At 43.5% G+C, this 27,361-nt stretch overlaps 1 protein-coding gene across 4 annotated transcripts in view; it reads right to left on the bottom strand.

The window, feature by feature from the left end:
* The window catches only part of cpx (synaptic transmission protein complexin), a 472,286-nt gene that overhangs the window by 100,008 nt on the left and 344,917 nt on the right, over positions 1-27,361 (bottom strand). For all 4 annotated transcript variants that reach the window (XM_071684301.1, XM_071684318.1, XM_071684325.1 and 1 more), the window contains exon 4: positions 6,451-6,583. In XM_071684301.1, the coding sequence (XP_071540402.1) occupies positions 6,451-6,583 (133 nt within the window). The remainder of the gene's footprint in view (positions 1-6,450; positions 6,584-27,361) is intronic.

Consider the following 27,361-nt stretch of genomic DNA (forward strand, 5'->3'; position numbering starts at 1 on the left):
GGTTCCTGTGTATGTGTGTCTGTGTAGCAAGCCAAGTGGGTGGGCTGCCCAAATCTAATCACATCAAGTAAGGTGGTGCATTTCCCTCCTGAAATACGGTGACCAACCCTAGGCCACATGGTCCACTACCCACAGGAGGCCAGCCCTTAGCCACAAGGTTCAATAACCACAGGTGGCCAGCCCTAGGCCACAAAATCCACAAACTATAGGTGGCCAGCTGTACGCTACAGGTTCACTAACCACAGGTGGCCAGCCCTAGGCCACAAAGTGCACTATCCACATGTGGCCAGCCCTGGGCCACACGGGGCTTCCTCATCTCTAATTTCCGCACACCTTTGTAGTGGTTGCAAATTCGTCTGGGGCAAAAGGAGGATGGGAAGTCTTTGGAGGTGACGTAAGGGCGACGCTCACAGACAAGTTGTAAGAACAATGTCATTCAGTGGACCTACGAAGGAATTTCCTTCCTTCTGACTGGAGTGGAAGTGGAGGGGGGGGGGGGGCACACACACACACACACACACATACATGGTGCAGAGGGTAAAGGTTAATGGAGGGGAGCTGAAGAATCAGGGTGGACTGCCAAAGGGTCGGGGAGAGGCTTACCACAGCGCCGGGGAAGGACCTGTGATGGCAGGAGGCAGAGTAGGAATATGGGGAATGGAGGAATATGGGGAGTGGAGGAATATGAGGAATGGAGGAATATGAAGAATGGAGGAATATGAAGAATGGAGAAATATGAGGAAAGGAGAAATATGGAGAGTGGAGGAATATGGGGAATGGAGAAATATGGAGAGTGGAGGAATATGGGGCATGGACAAATATGGGGAGTGGAGGAATATGGGGGAGTGGAGACATATAAATGGGTAGTGGAAGATGTGGCGAGGAGGTAGATGGGACAAGGAGGTAGATGGGGCGTGGAGGAAGATGGGGAGTGGAGGTAGTGAAAAATGAAATAAATGACGATGGGGAGAGGTGTAAGATTAGGATGATGATGAGGAAACTGAAAGATGGTAAGGAAGGAAAAGTGGTGAACACAAGAGATGATGAAGCTGTGAGTGTAAACAGAAGAGAAGATACACGGAAAAGAAAAAAATGTGGATGATAATTACAAGAAAAACCCGAATGTGGATGATAATTACAAGGAAAAACTGAATGTGGATGATTACTACAGGAAGAAATGAATGTGGATGATATTAACAAGAAAAAAATGAATGTAGATGATCATTACAAGAAATAAATGTGGATGATTATTACAAGAAATGAATGTGGATGATTACAAAAAATGAATGTGGATGATAATTACAAAAAACTGAATATGGACGATTATTACTAGAAAATTGAATGTTGACGATAATTATAAAAATGAATGTTGATGATAATTAAAAAAAATGCATGAGGGTAATCACAAGAAAAAACTTAATGTGGACGATGATTACAAGAAAAAACTGAATGTGGATGACGGTTACAACAAAGAAAACTAATTATGGATGATGATTACAAGAAAAAACTGAATGTGGACGATAACTACAAGAAAAAACAATGTGGATGATAATTACAAGGACAAAGTGAATGCAGATGATAATCACCAGGAAAAAACAAGGTGGATGATAATTACAATAACTAAATGGAAGAGAAAGATATAAATGAGAAGCATTGACTCATGAGGATACATACGAGAGGAAATAAAAGAGAAATAAATGAGGATATACATGAAAGAGATAGGAGACAGCTGCTGTACTAGGAATATGTGAACAATAGAGACATGGAATGAACCGTTAGATGATGAGGAATATGTGAACAATAGAGACATGGAATGAACCGTTAGATGTTGAGGAATATGTGAACGATAGAGACATGGAATGAACCGTTAGATGATGAGGAATATATGAACGATAGAGACATGGAATGAACCGTTAGATGATGAGGAATATGTGAACGATAGAGACATGGAATGAACCGTTAGGTGATGAGGAATATGTGAACGATAGAGACATGGAATGAACCGTTAGATGATGAGGAATATGTGAACGATAGAGACATGGAATGAACCGTTAGATGATGAGGAATATGTGAACGATAGAGACATGGAATGAACCGTTAGGTGATGAGGAATATGTGAACGATAGAGACATGGAATGAACCGTTAGGTGATGAGGAATATGTGAACGATAGAGACATGGAATGAACCGTTAGGTGATGAGGAATATGTGAATGATAGAGACATGGAATGAACTATTAGATGATGAGGAATATGAGAACGATAGAGACATGGAATGAACCGTTAGATGTTGAGGAATATGTGAACGATAGAGACATGGAATGAACCGTTAGATGTTGAGGAATATGTGAACGATAGAGACATGGAATGAACCGTAAGGTGATGAGGAATATGTGAACGATATAGACATGGAATGAACTATTAGATGATGAGGAATATGAGAACGATAGAGACATGAAATGAACCGTTAGATGTTGAGGAATATGTGAACGATAGAGACAGGGAATGAACCGTTAGATGATGAGGAATATGTGAACGATAGAGACATGGAATGAACCGTTAGATGTTGAGGAATATGTGAACCATAGAGACATGAAATGAACCGTTAGAGGATGATGAATATGTGAACGACGGAGACATGGAATGAACCGTTAGATGATGAGGAATATGTGAACGATAGAGACATGGAATGAACCGTTAGATGTTGATGAATATGTGAACGACGGAGACATGGAATGAACCGTCAAATGAGGAATATTATTCACAAGGTGAAATGAAAGATGAAAATGTTAAGGACTGAAAAATTATCAAAAAAAAAAAATAATAATAGAAATGCTTCAAGAAATCATAATGTCAGAGAGAGAGAGAGAGAGAGAGAGAGAGAGAGAGAGAGAGAGAGAGAGACCTTGCACAATAGAAAGGATTTTAGTACACAATGTTTTGCCTCATCCGTGACGCCACCCTGAGGTTGAAGGGGGGGGGGGGGGTCGGAGGTGTAGTGCCGCCTCGGGGGGGGGGGGGGGGGGGGGGGGGGGGGGGGGGGGGGGGATGCGGTGGGAGTTGGACACACACCTACACACACACACACCTACACACACACACACCTACGTCTATCCCGCGAGCGTGGACATGACTAACGCCCCAGGGCTTGACCATTTGAACCGCTGGAGAGGAGGGGGGTGGGGGGGGTGTTATACACAGGTCGTATAGGAGGCTTCCGAGTGGGCAAGCAGGCCCAGAGGTCATCTGGGTCAAGAGGTCATCCATCGCCGTGAGGTGCCGCTCGAGCCAGATGGCTTAATCAAAAGGTCTTGCTCGAGTGAGAGAGTGAATGCAGCGGATCTAGCCAGCCCCGAGTGAAGGATTATACACACACAGGGGGACTAGCTGCAAACCAGGAGGCCGCCATACATCTCATTCATCATCGCCTAATTAGTCAGAGGATTAATGATTAATCTCGGCAAACTTGGCAGTCCACAGCGGGGTGGTCCGCGGCCTAATGACTGGACACAATCATCCGACTGACTCTATGGCTTCAGTCGGACCGACGCCCTGATAGGGTGACTGGTGAGGGGGGTCTGTTGTAGTGACTAGTGAGGGTCTGTTGTGGTGCCTGGTGAGGGGGGTCTGTTGTATGACTAGTGAGGGTCTGTTGTGGTGCATGGTGAGGGGGGTCTGTTGTATGACTAGTGAGGGTCTGTTGTAGTGAGTGGTGAGGGTCTGTTGTAGTGACTGGTGAAGGTCTGTTGTAGTGACTGGTGAGGGGTGTCTGTTGTAGTGACTGGTGAAGGTCTGTTGTAGTGACTGGTGAAGGTCTGTTGTAGTGACTGGGGAGGGGGTCTGTTGTAGTGACTGGCGAGGGTCTGTTGTAGTCACTGGTGAGGGTCTGTTGTAGTCACTGGTGAGGGTCTGTTGTAGTGACTGGGGAGGGTCTGTTGCAGTGACTGGGAAGGGTCTGTTGTAGTGACTGGGGAGGGTCTGTTTTAGTGCCTAGTGAGGGTCTGTTGTAGTGCCTGGTGAGGGTCTGTTGTAGTGACTGGTGAGGGGTCTGTTGTAGTGACGGGAGGGTCTGTTGTAGTGACTGGCGAGGGTAGGTCTGCTGTAGCGACTGCCACACACCAACGACTTGATGCAGTGAAGTACAGATAAAGGACAAAGGCTACAGTAAACCCCTGGTGAACGCTGAGGCTGGGATGAACGTGACAAATGCCTGGTGGCCGAGTGCGATCTCTGACGCCTACGGGAGGAAGAGGGCCTTTGAGGAGCAAGGCGGGCTACCCTTCGCTGGGGTGGTCTACTGCCGAGTCCTGCACAGGCACGCGAGAGACTGTAAGCTTATGTAATGATACAACTTGGTAACCAATCCTTGTAATCAGCCCACTAAATGAGGATCTAATAATGAAAAAAAAGATCCCTCGGTAACTTCTGTAATCCTTATGCGCCACACGCTCGTGGGATGAGGAAAAAGGGGGGCGCTCACTCAGACAGCAGGTGACGGAGACGCACACTGGGTCAATATGAGCGGGACGAGAGGCTGTATAAATAAATCCCAGACACATGAACATACAAGGGGCACCACACGGGAGCTGTATAGCATCCCGGGCCACATGCGAACATCACAGGTCGACCTGTATACCATCTACAGTACGACCACTCACCTCGCCTCGCCTCCTACCCACGCATGGCGAACCGACAGAAGGTGCAACATAGCGAGTCTGTACGACTCGTCAGAGAGGAAAGCTACCCCGAGCGTCGGACACAACCAAGATGCAGCCATCGAAGGTAAAGTATCCCCCCCCTCCTCCCCTTCGGGCCCTGACTGAAGTTTCTAATGATCCACAACTGGACGACAGAGATTAAAACTTCAACGTCGCTGCCAACCTCTGGTGAAGTTTACAACCGCATCAGGTTGGCAACCAAGTCGATTAGTGTTGATCTCACAACCGGTCGGTTGTAAACAATGAGAAACTTCAGACCCTGGGGGGAGGGCAATACTTTTTTTTGGGGGGGGGGGGGGGAAGACTGTACATGTTTATGGAAGCATAAAGGAAAAGTATGGCAGAAAACAGAATCAGGAGGAGAAAACGGAAACTTGCAGACGTATCCAAGACCTGGACAACAATCCCTCCTAGGCAAACAACCAATAACTATAGTACTTGACACACACCCTCCCTAGTCTGCTGGGGGTGTGTGTGTGAACAACGCACCAAAACTTACGTATCCCAGCAAATCACATCCACACATTTCAGTAAAGCCTAATACTGTAAATCACTGTCCTTCAGTTCTGGGCCTACCTACACCTTCCCCTCTCCTCCTACCCCATCCTAACGACTAAATTCCATTAAGAAAAAAAGAGAGAAAAGAAAAAACACGGCGGTACAGTGCTCGATAGGCTTAAGCTCAGACACAGAAGATCGGGTCGTGCGTGATGGTTCTGCTACAGTTGCTGAAGGTAGTGGTGGTGGTGGTGGTGGTGGTAATGGTGGTGACAGTGGTGGGGAAGACAGCAAGGTGGTAGTGTAAGTGGTGGCGGTGGTGGTAGGGACTGTGGTGATTATAGTCAAGGCAGGAGGGTGTTAGCAACTATCATTACTGATGGGAAGGGCCTCTACCAAACCACCTACCACAACAACCACGTTGTGGCACCAACTGAACCTTCCATTCAACCATATACCCTGATAACTATATCGGGAAAAGATGGTGGAATTACAATCTACAACTTCCACTTCCTCAGAACAGAAACCGATCCTACAATCTCAAACCTTTCACCCCATAAAAGACATTCAAAACAAATAATGAAAAACATAACTATAAATCAAAATTACAATAAACTATATAAACAACGAAAGAGCTCTGGGGCGCGTCTTCATGACCTTCCTTCTCTACACACTTATAAACAACCACAACACCTGCTTCCCCCTTTACAACTTGGTCCACGAACGGATGCACGAACACCGTGGTTTCGTGTGGTAAATTACATGGATACTGCTGCGTGTGGCTAGACACTAATAGTGGTTTTAATATCATTTAAACATTCATCGTTTCCATAGCCTGATTTGATTCCGATCAATCATATATATATATATATATATATATATATATATATATCCCTTCTGACTGTGACTGTCTCTGTGTCTGTGTCTCATCATCCATATTTCTCTGGAGACTTTCTATTCATCTGTTTTCGTCTTTTTCATACACATGTCCTGAATTTTGTAATTCCTGTGCTTAAAAAAATAATTCTTGTGAGCATGTGTGTGTGTGTCTCATGAGTCTATATCTGCACGCGTGAGCGCGTCTCTAGTAACATGCACGTGTGCGTGTGCGCATACCCACACGACCATGCATGTAAACACCTGGACTAGCGTGCGTTCGTGCGTGCGAGTGCGCACCCTCTTGCCACCCGCCTCCCTCACCTCCCATCCCCCTCCGCCCACTTGTCTCCTACTTACTCGTGAACTCATCCTGATCTTCGGCTTCGGCTTCTGCAGCAAGTTCCTCGGGCGTCTTCTTCTTCCTCATGAGCGGGTTGTCTGGCATGATGGGCTCCTCGGGCACGATCTCCTCCTTCTTCTTGATGTTGTACTGTAAGACGAAGTTAAGGTCAGTCCACACATACGAACACTGGCATCAAAACAAACAATATGGAGGCGATGTAAGAAAAACCCGATATAGGGAATGTATAGTAAAGACTTCTAAATACATTTGAGATATTTTGTGCTTATCAAAGGAAAAATAATGAGAAGATATCGTGATTTATCTACTCAATACATTATTCTGTAAAAAAGGAAAAAATCCTGCAAATATTAAAGGTTTAAAACATTATTCTTTGTCAAAGACGATTCAACTCTGTAATAATTATCAGTAATTTTCTCTGAAGAAATGATTGGTCTGTGGAGGTAGCAAGTCAAAGATGTAAAATTAGATTATCGTAAGATGTGTATGTTTTACAGTCCAAAGGTTGTACGTTGTAAATGTAGGTTAAAAGGTTGTAAAAGACAGGTGTCGCACGATATATATATATATATATATATATATATATATATATATATATATATATATATATATATATATATATATATACCACAAAACATAGAAATTGCGGGACACATAGAGATACAGCGTCGGCATATTGTTGCTCACAGATGTTGTAGCAGGTGGCTAGGCTTTTCGACAGCTTGTAAGTGGAGCGAGAGGCGGCGGCTCAGGGTGCAGGAGGAATCAAACATTATCAAAAAGAAAACATTGGAACGAGGCTAATGAATAACACCAAAATCATTTCTATGTGCAGCGATCGGAGGAGACTACAGATATAAGAAGCCATTCACATTAGAGAGAGAGAGAGAGAGAGAGAGAGAGAGAGAGAGAGAGAGAGAGAGAGAGAGAGAGAGAGAGAGAGAGAGAGAAGCTGTTATCAACATCCAGACAAACATAACCACCGCCATACAGTTCCTCGATGGCTCGCCAATAGGACGTAGACAGATGGGATACGTCACTGACCCGCCACAAGCTACCGAGACCGCCATCCCCGTACAGCAGGAACACAGTCCTGGGTTACGAAGGCTAGAGAGATTCAGACGAGCCCACCCTGACCTCAGCTCCGCATCCGCCATTTCCCGCGTTTAGAAGAACGTGACTTAACCCCCCCCCCCCCGTATCCACGGGGAGACGCCAGTCGGGGAGTTAAAAACAGCCATAATGAGCTGGTTATGGGCTTCCCCCCAAAACCCCATTTCCGGGACACTCCCGACTAAGACCCCAGATACATGTGTGAGAATCACCCCCCAAAAAAAAACATTTACAAAGCCCCAGAGAGAGAGAGAGAGAGAGAGAGAGAGAGAGAGAGAGAGAGAGAGAGAGAGAGAGAGAGAGAGAGAGAGCTCATTAGTACACACCTTTTGACCTCATACGTGATTAATAATATAATCGTCTTTGGAGGGGGAGGGGTATGGTTAAGGGGCCTTAACCCCCCCCATACCACACAATGAACGGGCTAATATATATATATATATATATATATATATATATATATATATATATATATATATATATATATATATATATCAGAGATACCATCCAGAACAAATACTTCGTCCATAGACAGACAACATACACCTTATCAAAGACACAGACAAGACCACCTCACTATGTCAATCACAAGACGGACAGGGTCACCACACTATGCCAACCATGGCACAGACAAGACCACACATCATTAAGCCAACCACATCACAATGGCATCAGGAGGAGGAAACAAATTCAACGCACAATTCCCTAAGACAATGAGTGTGGCATAGAAAACGAGCGTGGCATAGAAAACGAGTGGCATAGAAAACGAATGTGGCATAGAAAACGAGTGTGGCATAGAAAACGAGTGTGAAACATTACGAAAATAAACATATTAAAAAAAAAGAGTAATCGAGATGTATCATAAGCATCATTTGCACAAATAGATATCACAAGGCATCGACTCATTGTCAAGCATTACCACCGATAGCGGGAGTCGAACCCTCCACCAGAGTTTTCCAAATTCTTAAAAAGAAAAAAATTGCTATGAAATTATCTACCAACTTCCGATCCTTCTGACCTAATCACTGCTCCTGAGGCCTGATTTGACCTGACCTCCGAGGGATGAAGGGGTAAAGCCACAAGCGTCGGGAAAGTTCATAATCCCACAATTGCCTCACAGGAGCTTCAGCCTTAGATAACGATTAATCCCTCACGTCACCTGGGATGAATGGTGATTATTATAATCGCCCCGTTTGACCAGATAATCCTCATAGAATCACCATCGATGAATGACCCTGTTTCCTTACCCTATTACCTCTCTCTCTCGCCATCTGGAGTAGTTCATCCTGCCCGCAGTGCAAGGAAGACATGATCCCTCGTTAATACTAGATATAAAAAAAAAATGTGATCAGTGTATCAATGTTTGATTTTTGTTTCGTCTTTTTTTTTCAGAAAGTGATCGCTCATAGTCTTGTGAGGTATAATATGGAGACTGAACACACTCTAACGGGACTGGTGGAATTATGAAATATATGACACGACGAAATATATATATATATATATATATATATATATATATATATATATATATATATATATATATATAATGAAGGTGGAGGGATGGAGTGAAAAAGATTTTGAGCGATCGGGGCCTGAACATACAGGAGGGTGAAAGGCGTGCAAGAAATTGAGTGAATTGGAATGATGTGGTATACCGGGGTCGACGTGCTGTCAACGGATTGAACCAAGGCATGTGAAGCGTCTGGGGTAAACCAAGGAAAGTTTTGTGGGGCCTGGATGTGGAAAGGGAGCTGTAGGTCCGATGCATTACACACGACAGCTAGAGACTGCTAGAGACTGAGTGTGAACGAATGTGGCCTCTGCTGTCTTTTCCTAGCGCTACCTCGCTAGGAGTGTAGCCTTGGGCTGCAGGAGCCCTTCGAAAGGTCTTGGGTAACACCACGACAAATAGCTCTGGGGTAATCATAAATAAATAAGTAATGTTTAATTCGTCTCTTCGATGTATATCAACTGACTGATATTTCTCTCTTGTGTCTCCACTGCTGATGTGATTATTACGACAGTACACTTGGGAACTTATCGTGTTCCATTTTACCCGTGGACTCATAGGAATATATATATATATATATATATATATATATATATATATATATATATATATAGTCAGTGCATCAATGTAAGAAGTCCTCATTAACCGTAAACTTATTACTTCCTCCAACATTCCAAGCTAATAACATGCTAATTTTCAACTAATTTGAGAAAATTAATATAATCTTTAAGACTTTCTTAACACCGGAGTTCAGACTGCCGTCTCCTAATTCTAATACAAGTTCAGGATTACAGCTGAGAGAGAGAGAGAGAGAGAGAGAGAGAGAGAGAGAGAGAGAGAGAGAGAGAGAGAGAGAGAGAGAGTGTCCTGGTGACCAACAAGCAAGGTCGTCCTCGAATGTGGAACAAGCATGGTCATCCTTGCCCCATCCTTGCCAGTCTGCCCAAAATAAAACTTATCACAATTTCTACATGGCACTTTATAGATGCATCCAGGAGAATTTTCTGGTGAATTCCTGATTTAGATATTCTTTTACTATGCAGCAAAATGCACGAAAAAAGAAATAATAGCTTCATGGCAACTTTCGCTTGGTCTCAAATGAGAAACTAAATTATTCAAACCAAACGAGAACCTTAGTTACTTTACCCGCTTCCTGCAGTCGCCCGCTGAACGTCGTCGGGTTGGCATGCACGCAGATTGTAATATGTATCCCAGTTACAAGTGAGGGTGGTGGGGAGGGTCTCCAAAGAGAGACCCCCACACAACAACACCCGTCATGTACAATGGCCAATAAAAATGCTGCTTGCGTCTTCTCGGAGACATTAACCGGCGGCGCGAGCTACAATTTGCGTTGAGTTATGGCGAAGCCACGAGTCTCTCCTGCGTATACGAACAGCTTGGATTCTACGAAATCACGAGGGTAAAATGTTTATATATACTTTCGCTCTCACAATATTATTTGTTTTGTGATATTTTCTTGAGTCTCCGAGACGGATTCTTTTCAAACATGTTGAACCAGCTGTATAACGGAATATATCTTTCAAAAAACACTAAGATCGAATCGAAGCGTTCCATATAAAGGAGTGTAAACATATCAGTTGCATCAATATATACGTATGTGAGCTGTATGAATACACACACACACACATATAATATATATATATATATATATATATATATATATATATATATATATATATATATATATATATATATATATGATTTTCAGGATTAAGAGGGCGTTTTCTGTTCCTCATGTATACATGGGATATTACTTTATTTTGATGTTTACCTGAACAGACTCTGATGATGAATACTTAAAGCGTCTGTCGCAAGGCAACATTACTTATGATCTGTGTCTCTTCCTCGGCTATCGACTCGAGGAGACCCAATGGATATTCTGGGTGTGAATATATATCAGTGAATCTAAAAGAAAAAAAGTGAACAAAAATTCGTTGGGACTGTAAGCAGATGTCATAATTTCTCAAGTGCATTTGTCATGCATGAATCATGTTTATTTACGAACACACACACACACACACACACACACACACACCTGGGTTGAGTGTGGGCCGATTTGAGCAGCCCAGGATTCCAACCCATGCGAGTCCGACCCCGGGCTGGCGTCTGCCGACTCATGGTCAGTAACGCCAACCACTACACCACAGAGGCCCGTGTCTGGGTATGTGTGGGGGGAGGGGTGAGGCTACGCCAAGCCCTATACAAGAGGGCCAGGGGCAAGAGTATGACATCTGCACCACCAACTGTAAACCCAAACTTGCTCCCATGGTTGTAAGTCAACGTTGAACTCACACCTAACCACCCCAACTGCCATAGAAACCTCAGTAGACGACACATTACGAATTAAATACTCAGAAAAAAAAGAGAATAACTCGATGAATATTGAAAATAAGAGTCAATATTCTTAAACGAGAGAAGACAAGTCACGAATATTGATAAATCCGCCATCGGCGAATATTACATTTTTTTTTTTCCTCTGGAACCCTCCCATCTCATCGCGGATCTCCCATCTGCTCTACTGTAGCTATGATCACCCAGGGATGAGGCTACAGAACCAGCCCTCCCGCCGAAGCCAACGCCTGCTGAAAAGACATGTATAAAAGACGGGATATTTTTTGGGTTGGGGAGATCCCTTTTTTCTTTAGGCAAAGGTTTGATCATCTTCTACGTGTAGGTATTTGGGCGCGTGTGTGTGTGGAGACCTGGATGTTGTTAGACGAGAGGATTACCGACAAACCAGGGAGGAGATAGAGAGAGAGAGAGAGAGAGAGAGAGAGAGAGAGAGAGAGAGAGAGAGAGAGAGAGAGAGAGAGAGAGAGAGAGAATGCTGTTTGGGCGTCTTGTTTACATACCTCCCGGCCAGACCCTGGTATGTTATGTATTCTTGAAGTAATCTTCTTTTTTTTTTTTTCGTTCACTAAGCTAAGCTAAACATTGTTCATTGTGTACGTCGGTGGATGGATGACTGGAGCCTCCCTGAGTTGCTTTGAGTCTCGGAGGGAACCAAGGATGTTCCATGTTTGTACTGTTATCCAGAGCTCAGATTAATCTGTAGTTTGTATCATAGTCTTCAAGTCTCTGCCACACATTTCTGTGCTGCAACTCTTACATTATGAACCGACTGGTTAAATCATTTCAGTCGTTCGTGGTGTTCTACTTGTGTGTGTTCAATGTAAGGGTATTTCTCATTTGTGACGGATCGTAGAGGCATATTCTGTCTTCTCTGTAACTTCATCATACGTGATTTGGAAGCGAGGCGACGTTTGGTATAGATGAATAAGTCAGGACTGGTATTATCATCGTCTTGACTCTGCAAGGTGTCAGAATCTACATAAACTGGACAAGGCCGCTATTCCTCGTGTGGATCCCTTGTTGATATGATCTAATATCACACTCCTTTGATGTCAGCGTGCGGCCCAGGATTATGCAGATCGTCTTGTGCGCTATTGTGTTACCGCATCTATGGTTATGTCGTTGGGTTTGATTCCAACTGACGCTGCTAGAGTATATGTGTTTATCTTCCAGTCCTTCTCGAATATGTTCAGTCTGGCTGGCTCTGACTGCACTAAAAGAAGAAGAAAAAAAATAAAGACACGATTCCAGACAATCATCTGTATCAAAAACGAACATACACCACACACCTGTAAACACTATGTATATGTATATATATATGTTTGGGGAGGAATGATTAGTGAAGCAGACATGGGAAGTAGATCCAAGTGTGTGTGTATGTGTCCTCTAACCACCCTATATAAAAACATATATACCTTTGGAAAGGAAAGATTAGTGAAGCAGACATGGGAAGAAGTAGATCGAAGTGCGTGTGTGTGTAAGTGCGTGTGCGTGTATGTGTTTGTGTGTAGTGAAGAGCATCATAAGGTCAGTGTAGGTCAGTGGTGTGGTGGCGGGCAGGGAGCTCCCTGTGGTCACGTTGCCTCGACCGACCGACCCCGTCGTGTTTTTGGCCTCTTCCTGGTGGACCTCCTTCGAAGAGCCCTGGTCTTCAGCGAGAGACTAATCCTTTCTTGTCCTTCTTGTGTCTCCCCTAGAGTCTTTTGGTCCTTTGGTTCTTCCTTGAGGGAAATCTGTCCTTTGGTCCTTCCCTGGGGATATCTGTCCTTTGGTTCTTCCTTGAGGGATATCTGTCTTTTGGTTCTTCCTTGAGGGAAATCTGTCCTTTGGTCCTTCCCTGGGGATATCTGTCCTTTGGTTCTTCCTTGAGGGATATCTGTCCTTTGGTTCTTCCTTGAGGGATATCTGTCCTTTGGTCCTTCCCTGGGGATATCTGTCCTTCCCACCTCCTTCGAGGGGGTCGGTTCCTTAGTCTCAGATATCTCCTATAAGCTCAGATCCTACAGATGATACCATCTACCACTCCTCATAGATAACCTTGGGACCTGTTCCTTCCTTACCAATATCCTTCTCAGGTCTTCGTGATCCTCAGAGGTCCGTTTCAGATCTCTCTCTCTCTCTCTCTCTCTCTCTCTCTCTCTCTCTCTCTCTCTCTCTCTCTCTCTCTCTCATTCGGGCTCTGCCAACTCGTGTGCGAGACGTGGCTTCACCAAATCCTTCGACTAGGTATATTCCTCTCTCTCTCTCTCTCTCTCTCTCTCTCTCTCTCTCTCTCTCTCTCTCTCTCTCTCCACCACCGCTACGTAATTATTTCCCCCCCTCCCCCCACCCACACTGTTTTCTTCCTCCTCACGTGCCTTCGTACGTGAGCACGTGCCCAGTGTGGAGACATATGTGTTCTGCAAAACTTCTTCGACGGCACGTGTGGCCTCACTCAAATGTTGCGTTCATAATTACTTGATGAGTTCTAGTTTCAAGAACTTCCGCTCTCAATTACGACCCCTCATTACCGACTAAATACTCTTTAAGAGTATAATCACAAAGTACAAACACACCAGCTATAATTTAAACATATACCCTATATTTAAATTCTGATATTTGTCTCTTAATCATCTTTTTAAAATGCTATAATATGATCTATCTTTCCTTTTCGTTGATCCTCTAGGATAGCTAAATACTTGCGAATGGTCGAACTGTTTACTTTCCAGTGTGGTTTCCTCCCACTGGTGTAATATATTCCAGTATTATCATCAATATTTCTTATCAGTCCGTAGTTTAATTAAACAGCCAACGGGTCTTCTGTTCTCCCCCGGCACTGGGAATTGTAGTCTGGTTGCCTGGCTCTCTCTCTCTCTCTCTCTCTCTCTCTCTCTCTCTCTCTCTCTCTCTCTCTCTCTCCTCATAAATATATCTACTTTTCTATACATTTCTCTCTCAATCTCTCTCGCTAGTCATTTTCTCTCTTTACTATTTCTATCTTTATGCTTTATGCTTTTTTCTCATCTTGTACTCTCTCTCTCTCTCTCTCTCTCTCTCTCTCTCTCTCTCTCTCTCTCTCTCTCTCTCTCAAGTCCTTTGAAGGTACTGGCGCAGAGTACATAAAGCTTTGCATACCACTAACCTCGTATGTGTTCTCTCTCAAATCAGTTTTTCCACATTCCACTAAAAACGAAATATATCTACGTACATTTTCTCTTTCTTTCTTTCCTGGAGAAAGCAGCAAGAAATGAACGCTTGAAAATGTCGACGCGTTCGCAAGCATAAGCTCTGAAAACAAGGCTAAGAGCAAACACAATATCATCACAGACGGTCGATAATGTAGTTTCAAGCGTCTTAAAAAGGGTGTTATGACTCCGGGTTAAGCTCCTCAGTAGTGTTTACCTCCCGCGGAGCCGGGGCCCGGGACGAGTAATGAAACAGTGGTGCCAACACCCAGCCGCCCTCACACCCCTACCTATAAGCTCTCGTACGAGACATTTCTTCATACGATTTTTACCTGACTGTTAGTATTGTATGCAAATAAGATAATACAATAATTCATTGTAATCTATTTACAGATTTTCTACCAAACGGGATAATAGACTAAAGAAGGGAACTGGACAGCTTTACCATGGGAAATTTCTCCGGATGTGGTAAGACTGGTTTCAAATCTTAGCGGGGTTTACAGAGCCAGAAATTCATTTTATCTGTTTGTGCTGCACCTTTAATAATTTCTGTGGGTCTTGGACGCGTCATTATCTGCCACAAACGTCTCTATGGGTTATATATATAACTCTGATTTAAGAAACTTGCGACAGACAGTACGATAACTTGGTTAGAAATCTTTGCAATGCCAAACGTATGATGTTTAATGCAGAGAGAGAGAGAGAGAGAGAGAGAGAGAGAGAGAGAGAGAGAGAGAGAGAGAGAGAGAGAGAGAGAGCTACCAATTTATATATGGTTATTTGCCTAATAAGGACATCGAATATAAATATTACTCTGCGATGACTATTCTTTCCACGGATCGCTGTAGTGCAATACATACATACATACATATATATATGTTGGAAAGGATCACAATTTTGCGCGTGATCAAGATATTCCTATGAGTCCACGGGGAAAATGAAACACGAAAAGTTCCCAAGTGCACTTTCGTGTAATAATCACTTCAGGGGAGACACAAGAGAGGAATATAACAGTCAGTTGATATACATCGAAGAGACGAATCTAGGACGCCATTTGGTATACATGTGATTGTCGACTGGAGGAAGTGAAGTGCTTTAGATATCTGGGAGTGGATCTGGCAGCGGATGGAATCATGGAAGCGGAAGTGGATCATAGGGTGGGGGAGGGGGCGAAAATTCTGGGAGCCTTGAAGAATGTGTGGAAGTCGAGAACATTATCTCGGAAAGCAAAAATGGGTATGTTTGAAGGAATAGTGGTTCCAACAATGTTGTATGGTTGCGAGGCGTGGACTATGGATAGAGTTGTGCGCAGGAGGATGGATGTGCTGGAAATGAGATGTTTGAGGACAATGTGTGGTGTGAGGTGGTTTGATCGAGTAAGTAACGTAAGGGTAAGAGAGATGTGTGGAAATAAAAAGAGCGTGGTTGAGAGAGCAGAAGAGGGTGTTTTGAAATGGTTTGGTCACATGGAGAGAATGAGTGAGGAAAGATTGACCAAGAGGATATATGTGTCGGAGGTGGAGGGAACGAGAAGAGGGAGACCAAATTGGAGGTGGAAAGATGGAGTGAAAAAGATTTTGTGTGATCGGGGCCTGAACATGCAGGAGGGTGAAAGGAGGGCAAAGAATAGAGTGAATTGGATAGATGTGGTATACCGGGGTTGACGTGCTGTCAGTGGATTGAATCAAGGCATGTGTATGGGGGTGGGTTGGGCCATTTCTTTCGTCTGTTTCCTTGCGCTACCTCGCAAACGCGGGAGACAGCGACAAAGCAAAAAAAAAAAAAAAAAAAAAAAATATATATATATATATATATATATATATATATATATATATATATATATATGATATTTCGCAGTTTCCTACTCTCGCGTGGCAGCGCTAGTAACATAAAACAACGGCCTAAGTTGCCCACATTTGTATAATGCATACATTCAACAATTACCCGATATGAAAAAAAAAAATTAGAACCGACAGCAATTAGCAGCATCGATAATTGTTTTACCAATTTTAAACCAGAGCATAATCACATAATCTGCCTGTATGATTAATCGCTATTTCAGCATACTGCACAAGTTTGTTAGCAGCTCTGATTATATAGAAATGTGTACGCGAACATTGCAGTAATTCATCTACAACAGGGATGGATAATAAATAAATAAGTAAATAAATATATAATATATATATATATATTTTTTTTTTTCTTTCAAACTATTCGCCATTTCCCGAGTTAGCAAGGTAGCGTTAAGAACAGAGGACTGGGCCTCTGAGGGAATATCCTCACCTGGCCCCCTTCTCTGTTTCTTCTTTTGGAAAATTAAAAAAAAAAAAAACAAGAGAGGAGGATTTCCAGCACCCCGCTCCCTCCCCTTTTAGTCGCCTTCTACGACACGCAGGGAATACGTGGGAAGTATTCTTTCTCCCCTATCCCCAGGGATAATATATATATATATATATATATATATATATATATATATATATATATATATATATATATATATCACCTCTGGGTATAGGGGTAGAAAGAAAGCTACCCACGTATTCCCCGCGAGTAAGAGGGGCGTAAGCGGATGGCGGGAAATCCTCCCTTCCTGTACTAGTCTCCAATAGAAGGAACAGAGCGAGGGGGAAGAATATTTGCAACCTCTCAAATTCACTCTCCTCCAACAGTTCACTCTCCTCCAACAGTTCAGTCCCCTCCACCAATTCACTCTCCTCCAACAGTTCGCTCTCCTCCAACAATTCACTCTCCTCCAACAGTTCACTCTCCTCCACCAATTCACTCTCCTCCAACAATTCACCCTCCTCCAGCAATGCATGAAGTATACTCCTATGGAAAGACAAATGTACACACATCCCAGGTAGGATTCGAACCCAGGGAGAGGAAACGAGACACCTCGGCCATACGGAAGCAAAACAGACGCCCAGCCACTACGTTACCCTGTCTCCTCTGTACTGTGTGCCAACCCCATCCAAGAGTCAGGTGAGAGACACAGCTACTATATCTATAGATACCTTTCTTACACCACTGGTGACGCGATAGATAAAAAGTCCAAATTGACTCCCCCTTAACACCCCCTTCCCCCTACCGTGATGAGGTAAGGAGAGAACACAAAAGACGAAAACAAAACAAAATAGAAACTGGGTAACTATTGCCTGTGTCTTAAAAAAAAAAAAGTGTAGCCTAGGTGGCAAGACACTTTCCCCAGGGGGTTCGAACCCCGACCCGTTGTGTTATGTACAAAATACCTGAATTCTGATAAACCTCAGTAGCGAAGGATTCTCTCTCTCTCTCTTTTTTTACTCCTGAAAATTTATTTTCAATTTCTTTTGCCCAGCTCCTATTTTGGATGACGTTCTTATACCAGGATATCCGTCCTAGCTACGTCTCTTCGCTGGATATCAACTGACTTATATTTCTCTTGTGTCTCCCCTGATGATGTGATTATTACACAAAAGTGCACTTGGGAACTTATCGTGTTTCATTTTCCCCGTGGACTCATTGGAATATATATATCAGAGGCTATGACCCTGAACTTGTTATAACACTTGACAGATGAGATATGTATATAGTACAGTAGCCATCAGTCAAAAGCAAAGTTTACAATTTATCTTTAGCTTTTGCCCGGGTACAGAGTGGGAGGGTAGCTAGGGGTGACAATTCCACATGCCAATATTGCTGGACCAAATATATAAATAAAGGTATTGACATATTCGTTTTTTAAATCTGATTAGCGCGCTGCAATTTAGGGGATTTCGATAATTGAAAATAGACGGGGGAGAGGGAGAGAGGGAGGGAGGAGGGGTGAAATAATATACATATAAATGTTTAGGGTTATCATTTTTATTCGCAAATGTGAAATGTGATTTTTGAACGTGCCTTTCCCGCGGGGTGATTTCGCGCCAAAAAACTAAAACTCCCGTAGCGGCTGGAGGTCGATAGACACACACACACACACACACACACTGCTCTCTTCTCATCGTCGGGAAACGTCTCCGGGAAAGTATATTGGTAAAACTAGTTCTCTTTTATCTTTGTAAGAGAGAAAGATATAGTCTCTCTCTCTCTCTCTCTCTCTCTCTCTCTCTCTCTCTCTCTCTCTCTCTCTCCAGCTGGCTGGCTGGCTGGCTTCACCGCCAGATGACCTACGTGTCTCGCGCGAAATATAGGAACGCACTGATCGCCACAGTAAATGTAACCAGATTTCCGAATCGAGTGTAAACCTTCGCCTATGAATATATATATATATATATATATATATATATATATATATATATATATATATATATATATATATTAGGGAGAGTCCGAATCTTCCTGACTAACTATAGACTCAAACAGTTCCACAGACCAGCACATCAGAATCCCTCCCGTCCCCCTTCCCGTCACTAGGGTAGAGGTGATGGAATCCAATACTCCTGTGTCTTCCTGGTCAATCCTCCTGGCCAGATACCGCCAACCTGTCTGTGTTCCTGATAACCGTAAAAGACATTCATTTTCCCTATTTTCTCTTTACGATTGTGAAATTGTATATACCAGCAGCCTGGCATTGCACTAGGCTATCGAGGACATTAAAGAAAGAAAAACAAAAAAACATCGTAAAATCAGCTCTTGGGGAATCCGGGCCTTTTTTTTTTTTTTAAATTTTCTTTCTTTTCTGAACACCTTCAACACCTGGCCTTATTCTTGAGCTGCTCGGCTGAGTGAGTGATCGTGTACATTAGAAGAAAAGAAGAAAAATTAAAAAAAAGCAACATCGTCAAAGACCGTTCGTGGGGAGGGGAGAGAGAGAGAGAGAGAGAGAGAGAGAGACTAGAGAAGAATAAGGCCTTTCTCCTCTCCCCCTCGCTGGAGAGACCAGCCCCCCACCCCCTCTTCAGGCAACAATAAAAGACCCCCTAAGGAACACGGCCCAACACCAGCCAAGCCTTAAGTTACTGCTTATAGACGTAGGAGGGGGGCTGGCGACGTGACGTGTTCTCCTTCCCTTCCCTTCCTTGAGTTCTAAGAGGTCAGACGCCTGGCTGGCTTTTCCTCTACCTGTCCTTGGGGGGGGGCCAGTATTTCTCCTCCCTACCTGCAAATCTTTTCCTCCCCCTGACATTATGCAGCACATACACGACGGCGTAGTAATTTGAGGGAGTTCCGTGCCTTCCCCCACACCTCCCCCTCGTCAGGCGCGTCTCTCTCTCTCTCTCTCTCTCTCTCTCTCTCTCTCTCTCTCTCTCTCTCTCTCTCTCTCTCTCTCTCTCTCTCTCTGCATCTGAGTGTACCAGTGTAGCTGGCTCTACCTACCTACCACTCATCCATCCCTCCCTCCCCTGTACTGCAGCCTCACCCCGCCTTCATCACGTTAATGGCCACCAACGAACCCGCTCCTCTCCTCTCTACCAACATTCCCTCCACTGACACGTCATCTCATTTTCAACTTCCCCCTTCCGCTGCCCCTCCAGCTTCCTTAAACCCCTCCCTCCCTCCCATCTCACACATAAGAACACACGGGTAACGCTACTACATCTCTCCTCCTCCTCCTCCCCGAGGTGGGCGCTAGCAAACTCCCAAGTCGAAAGTACTGGTGATCAAACGCCTCCCTCCTCAGGCGAGCGTCAGGGTAAGTAAACCCCGACAATAACGGTCGCCAGCAGCCGCTGGCTAGGGAGGCGTGTCCCCGGACGACCTCGCATTTGTTTACAGTGGGGGCGTTTGTTGACACCTCGTCGACACGTCTGGCGCTACCGCTCTAGCCCACAACGCCGGTAATGTAATAATGTAATGTAATCGCCAAAGGACTTGATGGCTGGTAAATGACCCCCACCAGATGGCTAGCTTAGCAAGTGGCGTGGTCGATGATCACCCCCTCCTCCACTCCCATCCCACACCAAGTCCACGCACCCTAATCCCTGAACCTCATTTTTGCGTTGAGAAAATTCTACGTAATTGGCGTCATCTGTAATCCGGGTTAGCGTATACCATATACGCATTGGGAATCCGTGCGTGGAGAGGGAGAATGCTGACCACTGGACATAAGAGACACGAGTAATGTGACAGATAACAGATAAATGGGAGAATGAATTATGAATAACAGATAACAGATAAATGGGAGAATGAATTAAGATGGCAGATAACGGCTAAAATGTCATCCAAATGAAAGGGAAAATCTGCCATGACAGGACCGTCCCGTTTTTAAAAGTCATATGCGTGGCTCATGGTGATGACAGCACCGCCACACCTCGGTACAGCTGTCCCGAGTATAAAAGAGCTGTCAAGTTCCCCTCCTTGTTCCCCAGGGTTGCTGTGTTTTCTTCCGGCCCCACCCACCCACACGTGGGTTCCCGGTATTTAGGCCACAAAACGCGCGCACTCTCTCCTTAACACACAACGCTCGAAAAGACTGCTCTCTCTCTCTCTCTCTCTCTCTCTCTCTCTCTCTCACACAGAAACACACACACACACACACAATATATATATATATATATATATATATATATATATATATATTTTTTTTTTTTTTCTTTTTTTATACTTTGTCGCTGTCTCCCGCGTTTGCGAGGTAGCGCAAGGAAACAGACGAAAGAAATGGCCCAACCCCCCCCCCCATACACATGTATATACATACGTCCACACACGCAAATATACATACCTACACAGCTTTCCATGGTTTACCCCAGACGCTTCACATGCCTTGATTCAATCCACTGACAGCACGTCAACCCCGGTATACCACATCGCTCCAATTCACTCTATTCCTTGCCCTCCTTTCACCCTCCTGCATGTTCAGGCCCCGATCACACAAAATCTTTTTCACTCCATCTTTCCACCTCCAATTTGGTCTCCCTCTTCTCCTCGTTCCCTCCACCTCCGACACATATATCCTCTTGGTCAATCTTTCCTCACTCATTCTCTCCATGTGCCCAAACCACTTCAAAACACCCTCTTCTGCTCTCTCAACCACGCTCTTTTTATTTCCACACATCTCTCTTACCCTTACGTTACTCACTCGATCAAACCACCTCACACCACACATTGTCCTCAAACATCTCATTTCCAGCACATCCATCCTCCTGCGCACAACTCTATCCATAGCCCACGCCTCGCAACCATACAACATTGTTGGAACCACTATTCCTTCAAACATACCCATATTTGCTTTCCGAGATAATGTTCTCGACTTCCACACATTCTTCAAGGCCCCCAGAATTTTCGCCCCCTCCCCCACCCTATGATCCACTTCCGCTTCCATGGTTCCATCCGCTGCCAGATCCACTCCCAGATATCTAAAACACTTCACTTCCTCCAGTTTTCCTCCATTCAAACTCACCTCCCAATTGACTTGACCCTCAACCCTACTGTACCTAATAACCTTGCTCTTATTCACATTTACTCTTAACTTTCTTCTTCCACACACTTTACCAAACTCAGTCACCAGCACACCCACCTTAACATTCAAGTCTGATTAAACTATCATTAGAGCCACATTGACGTTAGAGCTATAATAATTAAACATCTCAACTGGCAAGAGTATCAAGTTAATTTTGGACAAAGATTATAGATTAATATTGGCGAGTCAACATATAAGGTGAGGAGAACCTGTCTTAATGATGAGGATAATTATGGTTGTGTTAATGAGGATAATCATGGCTGTCAATGATGAGGATAATTATAGCTGTCTTAATGAGGATAATCATAGTTGTCCTAATGATGAGGATAATTATGGTAGTCATAATGATGAGGATAATTACGGTAGTCATAATGATGGATAATTATGGTAGTCATAATGATGGATAATTATGGTAGTCATAATGATGAGGATAATTACGGTAGTCATAATGATGAAGATAATTATGGTAGTCATAATGAAGATAATTATGGTAGTCATAATGATGAGGACAATTATGATAGTATTAATGGTAAGGCTAATCATGGTAGTATTAATAATAAGGACAATCATGGTCGAGTTAATATGATGAAATCACATCAGAGGGTTTTCCCCTCCTCCCCACAATATTTAATTCACGGACCAATGTTTAAAAAAAAAAAAAAATATTGTTAATTCTTTCGCTAATTACATGTTTTCCTCGAATCAAATTACAATACCCCCTTTTTTGAACGGTTTAAAAGCGTCATGTTAGCATTTCACATTAAAACCCCCTAATAACAGGGTAGTCGCTCTTAACTGCCTTAACGACCTATTATAACATCCGGAGACGCTGGTTAAGTGACAGGAGGAGGAGTTACTGATGTCGTGTTATCGTCTACGCCAATCACGTGAGGGTAATTACCTTACGGAACCTGTTTACTGCCTCAAGAAAAGTGTATTAAAGGCAATCCATTATAATCACCTAAGTAATTAACCCTCATGAATGGGCTTTTAACCTCTTATCCCAGCCGTCAGCACTGATAATAATGATGATGATTATGAACATAAGCTGTTGAGGCTCTACTCCCAAGCTTGATTAATCCCTCTGGAGGTAATTAACGCCAGAGGGGGGGTGAGGTCATTAGTCAAGGAGAGCAATTAATGCCTCAGTGATTGGGATCACCTCCCGTCTTGTTCATGATGCTCATAAACTTGAGACGGAAGCTTAGAAGAGCTTACTTCGTGGTGTTTATATATATATATATATATATATATATATATATATATATATATATACGTTGAAATGTATAGGTATGTATATGTGCGTTTGTGGACGTGTATGTATATACATGTGCATGTGGGTGGGTTGGGCCATTCTTTCGTCTGTTTCCTTGCGCTACCTCGCTGACGCGGGACTATATATATATATATATATATATATATATATATATATATATATATATATATATAGTCCTTACATGAACATAAAAAGACTGATACCATATACGTATATATACTGTATCATCATTTAATGCAAACATTTCTCCAACACAACAGAGAGAGAGAGAGAGAGAGAGAGAGAGAGAGAGAGAGAGAGAGAGAGAGAGAGAGAGAGAGAGAGAGAGTGTAAGGTTTCTCCACCACGTTTCCACACAAGCACACAAATAACAACAAACATTCTGCTCACACAGAAAGTGTACGTAGCTCCCTAAATCACATTAAACAAACACACCATAAAGTACACGGACTCTATAATCCATATTTCTAAAGCCTAACATAGAATGTGTGTGTGTGTCTATATTTACCCTTTCCGTATTTACCTATCTGTACAGTTTATACACCCATCCCCCCCCCCCATCTCTTTAACTTATCGTACCTATGGCGATGGCTAGCCAGGAGGCAAGGGCTAGCGCGTAGCGCTCACCGCAGGAAAATAAATTGACAAAATGAAGGGGCGTACGTCATCGTGTGTTATGTGTTAGGTCTGAGAGAATGAGAGAATGTGTGTCAGAGGATTGCACGCCGCCAGCTACCTACGAAGCAGAGAGAGAGAGAGAGAGAGAGAGAGAGAGAGAGAGAGAGAGAGAGAGAGAGAGAGAGACGGCAGCCTGGGCCAGGGAAGGGAACTTGATACTCACTGCAATGCTGCCTCACTACGTCGCCGTCCCTCTATAATCAGGCGTGTGTGTGTGTGTGTGTGTGTGTGTGTGTGTGTGTGTACCAGTTCCACGATGGCCAGTGTGTATGATGAACATGGCCCTACCATCCTTTGGAGGAAAGGGAGGTGGGAATCTAGTACTTCTCGAATGTACTATTGGCACATCCCTGTACATATACACGTACATGTCCGTATGTTCGTAAGGAGACAACGTTACACATCAACAAAATATTATCATACGGTATTCACGGCTAATTCAGGTTCTAATCCTGACTTAGCTAAGCTGTCCTATCCTGGATTAATATTACCTATCCTACCTAAACTAACCTGAGCTAGCCTCGCCTCTTCTTCAATTAACCTTTAGCTATCCTATTCGACCTATCTTGAATTAACCTTACCCTAAACTTTCCTATCTTGACTTAACCTTACCTATCCTACCATAGCTTACCTAACCTATCTTAAGCTATCTTACCCTATCTTCAATTAACCTAGCCCATCTTAACCTAATGTAACCTAATCTATCCCATTCTATTCTAAACTAACCTAGCCACGCTGACCTAACCTATTTGCAACTAATCTAACCTAGCCTAAACCTATCCTAACCTAACCTAACCTAACCAAACCTATCCTAAAATAACGTACCCTAACCAAACGTATCCAAAACTTTAAGGAAACACTTAGCACATAGCCACTGGGGACAAACTCCACAGTAGTAAATCCTTCTTTGTGAATGATAGGATTTCACAGGAAAAGCTAAACATATCCAATAGTATTTTAGTTCCACGTCGTTCACACCACCACTTTATAAAAAAGAAAAACATCATCGAAGAACACGGCAGTAATGATAAATAATATGGTTTATCATCAAGGTACAGGATGATAAATAATATGGTTTATCATCAAGGTACAGAATGATAAATAATATGGTTTATCATCAAGGTACAGGAGGAATTAAACGTATTTCCAGAGCTGTTCTGTGCTCAAGAACTTACTCTTTGTTCATGTAATACCAGACGGTCTAGAAACCTGGCGTAGAAACCTGAGCGGCGTCCACAGACCGCATATATATATATATATATATATATGGGAGGGTATTGATCGAGAGGGTGAAGGCATGTACAGAGCATCAGATTGGGGAAGAGCAGTGCGGTTTCAGAAGTGGTAGAGGATGTGTGGATCAGGTGTTTGCTTTGAAGAATGTATGTGAGAAATACTTAGAAAAGCAAATGGATTTGTATGTAGCATTTATGGATCTGGAGAAGGCATATGATAGAGTTGATAGAGATGCTCTGTGGAAGGTATTAAGAATATATGGTGTGGGAGGCAAGTTGTTAGAAGCAGTGAAAAGTTTTTATCGAGGATGTAAGGCATGTGTACGTGTAGGAAGAGAGGAAAGTGATTGGTTCTCAGTGAATGTAGGTTTGCGGCAGGGGTGTGTGATGTCTCCATGGTTGTTTAATTTGTTTATGGATGGGGTTGTAAGGGAGGTAAATGCAAGAGTCCTGGAAAGAGGGGCAAGTATGAAGTCTGTTGGGGATGAGAGAGCTTGGGAAGTGAGTCAGTTGTTGTTCGCTGATGATACAGCGCTGGTGGCTGATTCATGTGAGAAACTGCAGAAGCTGGTGACTGAGTTTGGTAAAGTGTGTGGAAGAAGAAAGTTGAGAGTAAATGTGAATAAGAGCAAGGTTATTAGGTACAGTAGGGGTGAGGGTCAAGTCAATTGGGAGGTGAGTTTGAATGGAGAAAAACTGGAGGAAGTGAAGTGTTTTAGATATCTGGGAGTGGATCTGTCAGCGGATGGAACCATGGAAGCGGAAGTGGATCATAGGGTGGGGGAGGGGGCGAAAATTTTGGGAGCCTTGAAAAATGTGTGGAAGTCGAGAACATTATCTCGGAAAGCGAAAATGGGTATGTTTGAGGGAATAGTGGTTCCAACAATGTTGTATGGTTGCGAGGCGTGGGCTATGGATAGAGATGTGCGCAGGAGGATGGATGTGCTGGAAATGAGATGTTTGAGGACAATGTGTGGTGTGAGGTGGTTTGATCGAGTAAGTAACGTAAGGGTAAGAGAGATGTGTGGAAATAAAAAGAGCGTGGTTGAGAGAGCAGAAGAGGGTGTTTTGAAATGGTTTGGGCACATGGAGAGAATGAGTGAGGAGAGATTGACCAAGAGGATATATGTGTCGGAGGTGGAGGGAACGAGGAGAAGAGGGAGACCAAATTGGAGGTGGAAAGATGGAGTGAAAAAGATTTTGTGTGATCGGGGCCTGAACATGCAGGAGGGTGAAAGGAGGGCAAGGAATAGAGTGAATTGGAGTCATGTGGTATACAGGGGTTGACGTGCTGTCAGTGGATTGAATCAAGGCATGTGAAGCGTCTGGGGTAAACCATGGAAAGCTGTGTAGGTATGTATATTTGCGTGTGTGGACGTGTGTATGTACATGTGTATGGGGGGGGGGGGTTGGGCCATTTCTTTCGTCTGTTTCCTTGCGCTACCTCGCAAACGCGGGAGACAGCGACAAAGTATAAAAAAAAAAAAAAAAAAAAAATATATATATATATATATATATATATATATATATATATATCCCTGGGGATAGGGGATTAAGAATACTTCCCACGTATTCCCTGCGTGTCGTAGAAGGCGACTAAAAGGGGAGGGAGCGGGGGGCTGGAAATCCTCCCCTCTCGGGTTTTTTTTTTTTTTTTTTTTTTTTTTTTTTTTTTCAAAAGAAGGAACAGAGAATTGTGCCAGGTGAGGGTATTCCCTCAAAGGCCCAGTCCTCTGTTCTTAACGCTACCTCGCTAATGCGGGAAATGGCGAATAGTTTGAAAGAAAGAAGAAATATATATATATATATATATATATATATATATATATATATATATATATATTCTAAGGTGATGTATGCTGGTTAAATGACAGAAAACTGACGATATAAAGAAACGGAACACTGTATGGGGCGAGGTGAGCAGGATTGTAGAATGGGAAGGAGGAGGAGTGAAGAGTAGGAAGTGAGACGAGGAAGTGGCGCGTGTTATCTTGTGTTTGCTCTTACCAACAGCCACCGTCAGCCGTCGTAATGACGAGGCTTCCGTCCACAAGTCACACGTCCTCCCGACTCTCTCTCCCTTTATATTCTTACCACAGTCTTACTTGTTGACTTGTTTGTGTGTATACGTGTGCGCTTGCAATTACTTATCTGTACTGCGTGAGGAGGGAGTTTTATAC

The sequence above is a fragment of the Panulirus ornatus genome, chromosome 3 (assembly GCF_036320965.1).
Source record: "Panulirus ornatus isolate Po-2019 chromosome 3, ASM3632096v1, whole genome shotgun sequence".
NCBI lineage: Eukaryota > Metazoa > Arthropoda > Malacostraca > Decapoda > Palinuridae > Panulirus > Panulirus ornatus.